This window comes from Pollachius pollachius (genome assembly GCF_949987615.1).
Source record: "Pollachius pollachius genome assembly, chromosome: 7".
NCBI classification, from domain to species: domain Eukaryota; kingdom Metazoa; phylum Chordata; class Actinopteri; order Gadiformes; family Gadidae; genus Pollachius; species Pollachius pollachius.
Window position 1 is genome coordinate 1,295,159 of NC_136940.1, and position 13,981 is coordinate 1,309,139.

The following is a 13,981-nucleotide window of genomic DNA, read 5'->3' on the forward strand; positions in this document are numbered from 1 at the left end:
ACATATGTACATATATATCTAACATATGTACATATGTATGCTTGTGTATGTATGTAGATATAGGCCTATTCTATATTTTTATATTGTAGGCCTATCAATGATATTTATATAATTCAAAATATTATCTATGATTACAATGTTTATTTATGCTACATAACATACCAATAGGCTTAGGCCTACAATTATATTCTATTATATATATATATATATATCCAATATACATATAATAGCATTATGTCATCTGCTAGGCCTATAATATAGGCCTAATTGTAGTCTTGTAAATCGAGATAATACAAGTATTTTATGTAGAATATTTAATATGAATACATAGAATAGTCTTTAATAAATTGACGATATAAGTATTAAAATACATAATAGTAGGCCTGTATATAATATGTCTATAGGACTACTATAAGCTATATAACCGCCTACTAGCTCTACCCATCTTTCGACCTCAGCAGTGTTGTGATTATTCAAACATGGTTTAAAACATCTGACATTTGCAAACCAAAAAAAAGGAAGAAAAAATAAAAGTTTAAGCGTGCATTTAAACTCCAATTAGATGCAGTTTGTTTTGTTGGCCGCGTTGTGTGTCTGTAGCGGTTTGCGTGACGGAGCAGAGAGAGTGAAACGCGTTGCAGCGGGCGGTCTGATATCAGCTCAGCAGCATCAAGCCTGATAACACGCGTCGTGTTGTGACAGATCCAGGACCAGTTAAACCGCCGCTGATGGGCGCTTGCTGCGCCGCCGCGTCGCTCTGTCGCCGCCTGGCGGTGACATGACGTCAGTGTGTCGGAAGGATAATGAGGGCCTGACGGTTAAGTGATTAACAAGATAACCACCAACGACACTGACGCGTTGATAAACGTGGATAGCTTACATTTTCCTGAATAAAATTTAATTAAAGAAAGACGAGTATCAAAATTTCAAACGATTGATTTGGTTATATTTGCTCACATTTGAACATTAAACTGTATTTCTTTCTAGAAACAATTATTTTAAGGAATGTGTATTTTTATCAGTTCATGTTGTGTTAATTAGTGTGTTGATAACGTGAGGAACGTGTATTTAGATTTAGCGTTGAAATTGGAACGACATTACATTCGTAGTTCTGAGCATACGATTATGTTCTCCAGTGCAATAAAGAATTGAATCCCAATCCAGCGATATAGTTCTTATTAAATAAATCCTACGTTGTCTGATTAAATGTTGTTTTTTTTCGACTTTGAAAATGTAGTTTCATAGCCTCTAAGAATCACCTTTAATCAATTTTCCCATCAATATCTGTGGGGAGTAAATAATAATACATGATCGCCTTCTGTGTGATACAGCAGACGTTCGGTCATTTACACTGTGACCAAGATTACACACGAAACATATTCAGGAATTAATGCACGAAATATGTTCATTCTGCCTTCGCGTCAAATTTAGTGGGTCAAATAGGCCTATAACAAATATGAATAAAGTCTACCGGTTACAGAAATTATAAATAAAGTCCTGGTCAGAGAGTAGGCCCACTGAGGAAATATAAAGACTGGATTATGAATTATTATTATTATTATTATTATTATTATTATTATTATTATTCAGTATCACGGAGGATACAATCATAACGCCACGTCACGTCGTGAAGATCCCCGCGCTGAGAAACTAACCAAATGGAATCACGTGATCGCTCCATAATTGCTTTCCTAATTAGCGTGAAGAGGTGATTAACGCCTGCACGCGCTGTCACCGGGCACCACGCGCCTCCGTTCCGTGGCCCGAGACACCGGAAACAGACCGCTTACTTTAAACAACAGGAACAAACCGACTGGTTATCACATACTTTATTACTTCAAAACACAGGCTGTATTATTCTATGTGTATATATATATATATATATATATATATATATATATATATATATATATATATATATATATATATATATATATATGCCAATAATAAATAAACCACATGTTTGTCGGATAATTTGCTTTCTCTCTCTGAAGTTGCAGGCGGTAGAAAAAAATCCACGGGCAAAATAAAACCGAGCATTAAAATGGACAGTTGTAAAGTTTCCGTTCCGGCCTACCATGCTGCTGCCGCGGTGGGTTGAGGGTCAACTCCCGGCTACCGGCTGGAAATGCCCCTGATGGGGACTATCGGTCTGGTGGTTCTGGTCTTCAGTAGCGGGGTCTCTCTGCTGGTCTCTCTCCCAGTCTCTCTCCCTGTCTCTCTCCTGGTTTCTCTCCCGGTCTCTCTCCCTGTCTCTCTGTTCGTCTCTCTCCTGGTTACCTGCGGAGCGGAAGTCCCTCTGAAGGTCGCTCCGAGGTCCTCCAGACTCCTCGTGGATGCTCGTCTCGCGCGGTGCCGGGCGCCCCGGTAACACACGTCCGGGTTCCAGACCGGGACCGGCGCGAGCCTCCACCGGCCGGGCTGCGGTTCACCGACCAGACGGAGAAACGCGTCGCTGATTGGCCGCGGCGCCCGAGAGGGGGCCGCCGCGCCTCAGCCAATCACAGCGCGCGCCGCGTGATGAAAGGTACAGAGGAATATTAATTCTCCCTCCGCTCGCCGTGGGCCCGTGGGCCCGTGACGTCACCGGAGGAAGTCATCGCGGCGGCTCGACGGCGGAACGATTAGAAAGCGAAGGAAAGCGCGTGATGTGGACGAACTGCTCCTCCGCGAGACACTCAACCGCCACGCACCGACCCGAGCGCAAAGTTTAGAGAACCCGCAGCAAGAGGCGCGCGTTGGACGACCCGCACACGGAGCGCGCGGACATGGAGACGTGGATTTGATTTCGTTCCCCTGACAACTCTTTTGGGTTCTCCTTCCACTTGTTAGAATTAAAGTTTTTATTATTATTCTTTTGGGTGAGTTGATTTGTTGTCTGTTTACATCATCCTCATCATCCTCACCCTCGCGCGGGTCACACGGAGGAGTTTTAAGCTCGCGCGGTCGGTGTTATGAAGACGTGTTTCCCGCGGTGTTAACATGGACGGGTCCAGCTTTGGAATAGACACTATCCTCTCGAGCGCCTCGAACCCGGGTCCGGTCCCCGCGGCCGCCATGATGAGCGCAGATTCGCGCCTCGGAGACTCGCGCCTCGGAGAGGCCAGGGCGGCGGACGCACGGAGCCATGCGACGCCGTCCCCCGCGTGCTCGGACATAGACACGGTGGGCACGGAGCCCTCGTCCCCCATCTCGGTTACCATGGACACCCCGGACAGTCCCCAGCATCCGCTGCATCCCCATCACCACCACCTCCACAGCAGCAACAGCCTCCACCACCAGCACCACCTCCTCCACCTCAGCCAGCACCACCCGCTGGCGGGCGGTGCCGCCGCGCGCACAGCCACCTCGTCCTTCCTCATCAAAGACATCCTCGGCGACAGCAAGCCGCTGGCCGCGTGCGCCCCGTACAGCACGAGCGTCCCGTCGCCGCCCGACCACCACCACCACCACGCGCCAAAGGGCGAGAGCGCCTCGCCGGGAGCGGACGGCTTTCGGCCGAAGCTCGAGCAGGACGAGCTGAGGGCGAAGCGGGAAGAGCTGCAGCACGAGATGAAATGCAACGGTACGTAGAGCACGAGATAACATAAGGTTTATTATGTTTTTTTATAAGCTAAGATGGTTTAATGTTTTATATATGTGTTTATATTAATATGTGTCTCAGGGTTGGAGAGGAATGAACGTGTTTTAAATGGTAGAGCGGAGTTTGACGTGTGTATAACATTTTTTAATGATAGAGAGGAATGTAACGTGCTTTAATGTTGTATATGACATTTTCTAAATGTTAGTCAGGGGTAGAAAATATTGTAATTGTTGGAATAGGAATAGTCGATTTTATAATGTTTTAGAAGGGAATATTAAATGTTTTAAATGTGCTGGTATATTGGAGTAAGAAATATGAAATCGTTTCGGACTGTGGTTAATAGAATACTGTCCTCTGGTAGTCGGAGAATGGTTTTAAATAATGCCGACTGCAATATAATTTAGTATAATAGGCCTACTGTTATAATATGTGAAATAATACTAGTCTACAAGCGTTCGAAATTCCCAACTGTGTGTTTAATCTGACGGGTGAAGAAATCTACTGCAGGATTTAAGTCTGCTCCGATGCATCTGTATATATTTAGAAAAGTCTTAGCATAAATTACATTTCCCTAGATGGACTACAAAAACATTACACGATTTTACAAGCATGATGATGATAACTAGGCCTAGTAATAATGCATTTTATAATTCAGGCCTGTTCTGATAATATTACAGTAACACGCATAGTAATGTTGAAACCGAATAATAATGTAAGTATTCGGTTTCAGATAAGTAGTACAGATAAACAAGGGCGTTATAAGACAGATAAAGCACAGTGTTACAAAACAGATAACCTGTGTTATAAACCAGGGCGTTATAAGACGGATCTGCTAAAGCAGACGGGAGGCGCGAGGCCCCTCGTGGCTCAATTAGCGACATGATTGATCCTCCGCGAGGCGCCCGGAAAACATACAAATAGAGGGGATCACTGATCGATTGACGTATCGATTTCTCGTTTTCTATTGAGGAAAGAAATGAGAAAAGAAAAGCTAAGTTGACGAATGAAGTTGAGGTTGAGTGGTCGAGTTTTTCTGAGGCTCAGGCCTTGGTAGGGAGGCCTCTTTTTGTGGTTCCTGCGACCTTAAAACGTCCCAGTCGAGCATCTGCTCCATTAAGTGTGTGTGTTACACTCAAACAAACGTTTCCCTTTCAGCTCAGTATTATAGTATTTTTATCTCTCCTATTGTGCGTAAGAACGAGCGGATTAATTCATGAAATGAAATACTTGGATCGCCGGCTTCTTCAGCCGGTCAAGTAGGCCTAACAAATAACAACTAATATACAATATAATACACTATATAATACACAGAGAACCCAAGAACAACTCTATGCATCTTCATGTTGTTTTAACTGAGTCCTTTTAATCGAGAATTATCATAATGGAGATCGAACGGCTCCTTTACTGATACCGACACACAGCCGTACCGATGGACCTTTACGCGCACACCGGGTCTGTCCTGGATACATTCTCAGGGGATTTAGTGATGACCTTATTATCTGATCTTATCGTGTACACATTGTAGTCATCCAAACGTGTGTTCTTATTTGTATAGGCCGACTTATCATTTCCTTCCGGGATTCAGACTAGCGTCTCTCACATCAGAACCCCGCAGAAACTCACGCCTTGCTTCCTCCCCTGACGCAGGCACCAAGGAGGAGGGCGAGCGGGAGATCTCGAGCAGCAGAGACAGCCCCCCGGCCCGCTCCAAGAAGCCCCGCAAGGCGCGCACGGCCTTCTCCGACCACCAGCTCAACCAGCTCGAGCGCAGCTTCGAGCGGCAGAAGTACCTGAGCGTGCAGGACCGCATGGACCTCGCGGCAGCTCTCAACCTCACCGACACGCAGGTCAAGACCTGGTACCAGAACCGACGGTACGGACCGCCGGCCTGACTGACTGAATGTCTTTCTGTCTGTCTGTGTGTATGACTGTCTGTCTGTGCGTCTGTCTGTCTGTTTGTCACTCTGTCTCAGTGTATATGTATGTATGTCTCTCTCTCTCTCTTTCTCTCTCTCTCTCTCTCGTAGTTAATTATTTCGTTTTAAATTTACTAAGTTGATATTTGAGAGTCGGAGGCTGAAGGCCCTGTGGTTAACTGATTAAGCTGATTAATTGTTTAACTGGTTTAACTGTGTACACTCACTGGCTGAATTTCAATTGATCCACGGCGCTCTAGCATGTAATATGTAGTGTGTAATATGTCATTTTACTGGTTGGGCTACATTAATATTACAAAAACAAATACTGCAATTTAACTTAATTTCCTCTCTTGTAGCCTTTAGTCTGGAGTCAGTGTTGTGACTTTATTTGATATTTATATTGAATTGTATAATATGTTTAAGTTATATTCCCCCTCGGGATCACAATTTAACTCTCAAAACATATGGGGTTTATGTTCAGAATCCACACCATGCATTTGGATTTGAAATAACCGGATAGTAGCCTACTACTTTATAATATATTCCTGTGTTCGTATGGAGGCTGGATGTTATTCTGCGGTTATTATTATTTATTTTAAACGGCGCAGAGAAGCAGTGTGATTACGCATCAACACCGTCTTCACACTCCAAAGCTTTATTAACAAACCGCGCGATAACAGAACATCACGATGTGTCGGGACAATATATTTATTTATATAAGATGCATTTATTTAAATTATATCAAGACATATGTGTGTGTTGCACATATCGTGGCATCCAATTTGATGTTTTCACAAAGTCACACCGGCGGGGCGGCCAAACCAGTTCCAGCCTGCTGCTGTTTGAACAACATATCGATTATTTATTCATTTAATTATAATTATTAGAACCAAGTCATCATTTATTGGCAGCAGTGAAGTTGTTAATTTTAACGTTTAACGCGCAAGACGGTAAATAAAATAAACCAACGAATGCAACTGTTTGGAATTAACCCCTAATCAACCACCCGTCCATCCCATAATTAGGTCTTGGCATGCTAATGAGGGGGGTTGCCATGGGAATGTGGCTGGGCCAGGCTGGGCTAATTAAATAATTAATTAACCCGCGTGTGTTTTTGTGGTTTTAGGACCAAGTGGAAGCGGCAGACGGCGGTTGGGCTCGAGCTGCTGGCGGAGGCCGGAAACTACTCGGCCCTGCAGCGGATGTTCCCCTCGCCGTACTTCTACCACCCCAGCCTGCTGGGCACTATGGACGGCAGCACGGCGGCAGCGGCGGCCGCGGCCATGTACAGCAGCATGTACCGGACTCCCTCGGCGCCGCACCCCGGCCTGCAGAGGCCTCTGGTCCCCCGGGTGCTGATCCACGGCCTCGGGCCGGGGGGCCAGCCGGCTCTGAACCCCCTGGGCCAGGCCATGCAGGGCGCGCCGCACGCCCGATAGAAACAGACTGAGACGAACCCCGAGCAGCGAAAGCGACGACCGCAGCGACCGGTGGGACGCGCAAGGTGCGTGCGTGAGACGTGCGTGACGCGGGGAATTACGCACGGAGGACACGCGGGCACGCGCACGCGGGACGTTTTAACGCAGAGACTCTAAAGACGTTTGAGCGCAAAAGGAGCTTATTTAAGAGGAGAGGGAGAAGGACTAAAGCGGACGTGAAGGAGCTTCGATGTCTGGTTGATTGTTTTGTTTGTCTTTTGTACAAATCCACTTAAATTAGCGAATAAACTTCTAAAGTTTATTAGATGAGGAGGGAGAAGCGAATGAATAAAGTACTGATACGAAACGGAACGCGTCTGGTGGATTCTGATCAGAAACATGAGGGATGGAAATCAAACTCCATCCTACCCCGAGTACTGGTGGAGTACTGGTGTAGCTCTACTGGTGTAGCTCTACTGGTGGAGTGGTACTGATACTGGTGGAGTTGTAGGCCTACTGGTTCTACTGGGGCACTTCTCCACGGCCTACTCCGCTAATTTGATTCAGATTACGTCACTTATCTATTTTATCCGTCGCTCCAGATAATGTAATATATAGAATGTATTTACCGGAGTAGGCTGTAAAATCACTTTAAATTAAACCACTGCGCTTTGCTCTTAGAGGGATAAATTACAACCGGGAGTCACCGCAATTTAATATAAATAAAGATTTTAACGGCCTTTTACATTACCGTGGCAGCTTGGTTTAAAATGGTCTTCGTAACGTAAGCAGGGCCCGCGTGGCTGGAAGTGAACCCGCAACCAAAGTGTGCGTGTGCGTGTGTGTGTGTGTGTGTGTGTGTGTGTGTGTGTGTGTGTGTGTGTGTGTGTGTGTGAGAGCAGGTTGATGAGTGGGGCTGCAGACCCCCCCCCCCCCGTGGTGGGACCGCTCCGTTGGACAGCAGCTGTTCCCGGGGTCTCGTGGGGTGTTCCGCTCTTCCGTGGGGTGTCTCGTGGCAGGGTGGACATGGGAGGACAATCTTTTGACATAATCTTCTGCTTGATGACCAACAGCCGTCAGCGCGACATGCATGTTCCCACGGAGACGAGCCAGCGTGTATCTGACGGGGCAGAGATGTTCATATCGACGGGGGGCTCCAGAATAACCTGGAGTTACATTCACAGTCAGGGCGTTCAGCCCACGCTTTTATCCATAGCGATTTACAATAAGTACATTTGTCAGAAGAAAGAGAAACAATATACCGCTGTCGGTACAGTAAGGATATACCAAGTGCCAAACATTAACCCTCTTTCGGTTAACCCAGTTACACAAAGGATAACTCTAGAATATAGATGGAGTTATATATATATATATATATATATATATATATATATATATTTATAACTCCAGGTTATTGGAGTTATATAGGCTAGAGGAGTAGGCTAATCTGGAGTTATATGAGGAATAATAGAATAATCCAGAGTTATATGAGGACTCTAGAATAACCGGGAGTTGTTTAGAGAGAACTCTATAATAATCTGGAGTTATATGAAGGATAACTTTACAATAATCGGAGAGATTAAAACTGTTATGATTTGATCCTAAATATCCGTGAGTTCCAACCAGGCAGGCCCCCAGCTGCGACCCCTCCAGCTGGGACCCCCATCATGTGACGGTGTCACCAATCCGCTTTTGTGATGTTCAGTCCTGAAGGCCTTCACATGCGCGTGCCCTGGGGAGTCCTGACGAGAACGCGCGTTATGGGATTGGACTTTCACAATAAAAGCGCTCCGGGACCCGTTCTGCCTCGGCTCGCTGTGACCGTTTGCGGAATTCGCTGTTTTTAAAATTCCAGTTTAAACCAAAGTGACCTTCCTTTATCTGCGACACAGGAGAACATGCGCCGGAGCGTTTATCACAGAAACACGTGTTTATTTAATATAGACTTTATACATCGAAATAATTTAACTACAATTAAAATTAAAAGCAATCGGCTATCACCTTTATTTTCTAAAGGCATTTTTTTTGGACACCATTTAAGACACACACACACACACACACACACACACACACACACACACACACACACACACACACTCACACACACAATATAAGGCATATGTATTTTAATTTTATTTCATCACATTGATTTAATTGCGCATTAATAATTAAAATAATCAAAAAAACTGATATTGAAGGCTGAACCAGGTTTACGCTTCTACGGATACCTAAATCTTTTCTATCTTGGCCTCTTTGGGTTCGTCTGTCCGTCACTTTCCTCTCTCGGTCTCTGGGTTAGCGTTACTGGGTTAGTGTTCGTGGTTTTGGGTCAGTGGTTTAGGGTTAGTGTTAGTTGTTGAGGGTTAGTGGTTTAGGGTTAGTGTTCATGGTTTAGGGTTAGTGGTTTAAGGTTAGTGTTAGTGGTTTAGGGTTAGTGGTTTAGGGTTAGTGTTAATGGTTCAGACCGTGTATTGTTTGTCAGACATGGACCTTTCTGTAAGAGAATAAAAGGTCTCTAACCACGGCCTGGCGCTCATCTAAAAATATAAAATGTAAGCAAATATGTCGAGGCTCCATAATTCCAGGGAGATGTAATATTCTATATTTAATATCAGGGCCCATATTGTCCTTTTAGCGGCTCCCTATTAGGCAGAAGTGCCGACGTGTTGTTCATCTGCAACATGACTTATTTATGCTCTCCACGGGGGGCTTCGGTTCATTAATAATAACCCGTACAGTAGCCCTCTTGTTACTGCGGGGATCTGGTTGGCTGTCGACCACCATTAGCTTTTAAATTAGAAATTTAACGTTTAACCTTTTTTATATTAGTTAGACCCAAATTGGGCGAACGCCAAAATATGAGTAAAAATTGCACGTGTTTGAGTTTTTATTGTGTTTTTATTATTGAGATTATGCCTAATTCTTCCTTATTGTATTTTTATCCGCTCGTTTTAATTTACACGGAATGTAAAGACGAAAAGAGCAGATCCATCTGCGGTTACCACTTCTTGCTGAACAGATTTAAAACACATTCCCCCGGCGTCGTCTGCCAGATCCACACCTTTCTCTTTTTTCCAGAGTGTTTAATGGAGACATGCGTTTGTTGAAAAGGGTAGCGGGCTTTAACAAAGGTGATTAGGGCTCCTCTCCGCACGACACCCCTCCCCGGACCAGATGGCCGTGAGAGGCGTTGCTCCGGGAAAGCTTGTTGAGCAATTTAATTGCCACATTTTCCAAGCGATATGCTGGTGGGATATATTCGTCATTACCGTAATGAGGTAACATTTGGTCTGCTTGGCCTCTCATTATCACATCTCTTACGTCACAAATCTAAGCCCCGCCCCGTTGGGCTGAGACGTAACGTTTGATATTTGAACGCTTTTAATTTTTGTAGAATCCAGCAGACGATGCGGTGAATTTTACACCAGCGAGTGTTGGGGTATGAGTGCTTTAATATCCATGTTCGACTTAAGAGGAAGGTAAACTTTCTCTATGAGTGCTGGTAGCTATCGCCATCCTTGAAATTAATCATGGATATCTTCATATACAGACCTATATATCCACAGCATTTGGGCCTTATTAGAATTCCATTTTTTGGTTCCCTAATGAATCGGTTTCCTGAGGTTAACGGATTTATGTCGACTGTTTTTGAGGAGATCAAATTGAATATCAATAATTATTTTGAAAGATTTTTATTTCCAATGACCAGCTGGATGGTTTGAGTTTTACTGGAGCCAAAGACGGATCAAACATCTGAATAATAATATTATTTTCTTCTTAAGGTACGTCTCCTTTAACCAGGTGACATGTGAGACCGAGACTTCACCTGGGATCACTGAGCTCAGAGCAAATATGATCCGCTTCAATCTGGATCTTCTTTTGTTTACAAGCCTGAAGAACAACTTAACACACTTGTATAACGTGGTGGGGGTGCTCTCTCCTTCCACGCCTCAACCCATCCCCCCCCCCCCAACATCCCTCTCTCCATCCCTCCAACCCCCCTCCACCCATCTCTCCACCCATCCCTCTCTCCCATCCCTCCACCCCTCCTCCCCCCCGTCTCCAGACCAGCCTCTCCTCAGAGCCCCCTGCCTCTCCTCAGAGCTCCCTGCCTCTCCTCAGAGCTCCCTGCCTCTCCTCAGAGCTCCCTGCCTCTCCTCAGAGCCCCCTGCCTCTCCTCAGAGCTCCCTGCCTCTCCTCAGAGCCCCCTGCCTCTCCTCAGAGCTCCCTGCCTCTCCTCAGAGCCCCCTGCCTCTCCTCAGAGCTCCCTGCCTCTCCTCAGAGCCCCCTGCCTCTCCTCAGAGCCCCCTGCCTCTGCTCAGAGCCCCCTGCCTCTCCTCAGAGCTCCCTACCTCTCCTCAGAGCTCCCTGCCTCTCCTCAGAGCCCCCTGCCTCTGCTCAGAGCCCCCTGCCTCTCCTCAGAGCTCCCTCCCTCTCCTCAGAGCCCCCTGCCTCTCCTCAGAGCCCCCTGCCTCTCCTCAGAGCTCCCTGCCTCTGCTCAGAGCTCCCTGCCTCTGCTCAGCGTTGCGGTTGAACGATGCTCTCACCGCGGCGCATCAGAGTTTAAACGGCCTCATCATTTCAGCAAATCCAGCCACTATCTCCTTGCTCTCCCCCTCTCCCTCTCTCTCCCTTTCTCCCCCTCTCCCTTCCCCGAGTGACAGGACAGCTGATGGCACAGAAGCTACGATACCTTTCAAGTTTCAAACCGGGCGCCGTCACATCATGCGACCGCACAACGAAAAGAAAAAAAAGGGAAGAATCCAGTCTGTCAGCAGTGATGTCAAGAGCTTGGTTTTTTACACAGCAATTAGAGTCTTCATCACCGCGCGGCGATGTCAGCTCTCATTACCGCCCGGCAACGGCTAATTGCTTCAAGGTTAAAGTAACGGATCTGACGGCATTATATTTTAAGTGACAGACTGGTATTCTGCGGTTGCGTCGCACACGGCGCGGCTCCCACATGAAGGCACGATGGGATTAAACAGAAAGTGAAAGTATCTGTACATCATATTGGTGGGGCTAAGTAGCTGACTGTAGTTATTCAGCCATCACACACACACCAGCTCTTCAGAATCCGCTCTGTACTGAACCCAGGGGAGGGAGCGAGGTTCCTCCCTCCCTATCTGGGGCCAAACGGCGGGTTCTGAGGTAGAGAGGAGCAGGCGGGGTTTAGTTTACTGAGGTAGAGGGGAGCAGGCTGGGTTTAGTTTACTGAGGTAGGGAAGTGAGGCTGGGTTTAGTTTACTGAGGTAGAGAGGTGAGGTTGGGTTTAGTTTACTGAGGTAGGGAGGTGAGGCTGGGTTTAGTTTACTGAGGTAGGAAGGTGAGGCTGGGTTTAGTTTACTGAGGTAGGGAGGTGAGGCTGGGTTTAGTTTACTGAGGTGGGGGGGTGGGCTGGCTGTGTTTCCTTCAGGGAGAGACCGCGGCCGGGGTGAGGCGGTAGAGAGGGGCTTCAGCTGGTCTCTCCCAGATGGAGACGCCCCTGTTGTTAGCGCCGGCCTCCAGACCTCTCCGTCGCTCTGTGAACTCTGCTAATGAAGAAATTGAACAAAATTGGGCTAAATGAATTCTGGGTCGGGGGGGGGGAGGGGGGGTCAGTGGGAAAACGGAGGGAGTCTTTCAAGTGAGCGGTTGTTTACCCAGGGCTCTGCAGAATACCTGACGCTTTGAACTGATTGTTTGTTTAACCGCTGCTGGGAGCGCGTTCCCCGAGGTCTGCTCGCTGTGGATCTGAGGCCGCGGCGAGGCCGCCTAATGAGAAACTCTTTGGATAATTAGCACTCGCTAGCTCCACTGCGCGTGGATCGTTTGAGTACCTCGACACGCGGGTGGGGGCTCGACGTCGGGTGATGAAAGCGAGGTGGAAGACGGGGGTTAATGAAAATTAGCATGTTAAGTTCATCTCTCGCCCCCCCCTCTTTGTTCTTCCCCAGGATGCGCCATTGTTGATGTAATCGGACAATTAGCGGCATGCTACGCGTTAGTGGCATGCTAGGCTGTAGCAGCGTGCTACGTGTTAGCAGACAGGGTCCTGGGGGGGAGTGGCCACTTCATGGTGGTAATAAGCAGACAGGGGGGGGCGTCTGGGAGGAGGAGATGGAAAAATGTGGAGGAGGAGGAGGTGATGGTGGTGGGGGTGGTGCTGGAGGAGGTGGAGGTAGTAGTGGTGGTGACGGTGGTGGCCTAGGATGGGGGCTAGTGGGAGACCACAAACAAAGCGCCCCCCTCTCATGACGCGCGGACATGTCGGGGCTGGTCGGCCGTAAATCAGCGCTAACTCGGCAGCTGGGTGTGAGCTTCCTGCGTCGCCGTCGTCTGGGCGCGGGGGGGGGGGGGGGGTAATGGTGTTGCTCCTTATTCACGACCAGGACAGGAATACAGCAAAAACACAGTACATAAAATAAAACGGATTTCAGACATATCGTCTCTAGGGTTGATGTTCTGCTGCTTCATTATTGGAGGAGGATCGTTCGCAGCTCTCAGACTGGGACCAGTCTGATGGTTTAGACTGGGACCAATCTGATGGTTTGGACTGGGACCAGTCTGTGATGGTTTGGACTGGGTCCAGTCTGATGGTTTGGACTGGGTCCAGTCTGATGGTTTGGACTGGGTCCAGTCTGATGGTTTGGACTGGTCCCAGTCTGATGGTTTAGAACGGGACCAGTCTAATGGTTTGGACTGGGTCCAGTCTGATGGTTTGGACTGGTCCCAGTCTGATGGTTTGGACTGGGACCAGTCTGATGGTTTGGACTGGGACCAGTCTGATGGTTTGGACTGGGTCCAGTCTGTGATGGTTTAGACTGGGTCTAGTCTGATGGTTTGGACTGGGACCAGTCTAATGGTTTGGACTGGGTCCAGTCTGATGGTTTGGACTGGGACCAGTCTGATGGTTTGGACTGGGACCAGTCTGATGGTTTAGACTGGGTCCAGTCTGATGGTTTGGACTGGAACCAGTCTAATGGTTTGGACTGGGTCCAGTCTGTGATGGTTTAGACTGGGTCCAGTCTGTGATGGTTTAGACTGGGTTCAGTCTAATGGTTTAGACTGGGACCAGTCTG

At 47.3% G+C, this 13,981-nt stretch overlaps 1 protein-coding gene across 1 annotated transcript; it reads left to right on the forward strand.

Moving 5' to 3' along the window:
• Nucleotides 1-2,982: 2,982 nt before the first annotated feature.
• On the forward strand, nucleotides 2,983-6,941 carry barhl2 (BarH-like homeobox 2; the record flags this gene model as incomplete). Its single annotated transcript, XM_079739286.1, has 3 exons — nucleotides 2,983-3,565; nucleotides 5,231-5,456; nucleotides 6,629-6,941. The coding sequence occupies 3 exons, from the start codon at nucleotides 2,983-2,985 to the stop codon at nucleotides 6,939-6,941; spliced, it is 1,122 nt and encodes a 373-aa protein (XP_079595412.1).
• Nucleotides 6,942-13,981: the final 7,040 nt, after the last annotated feature.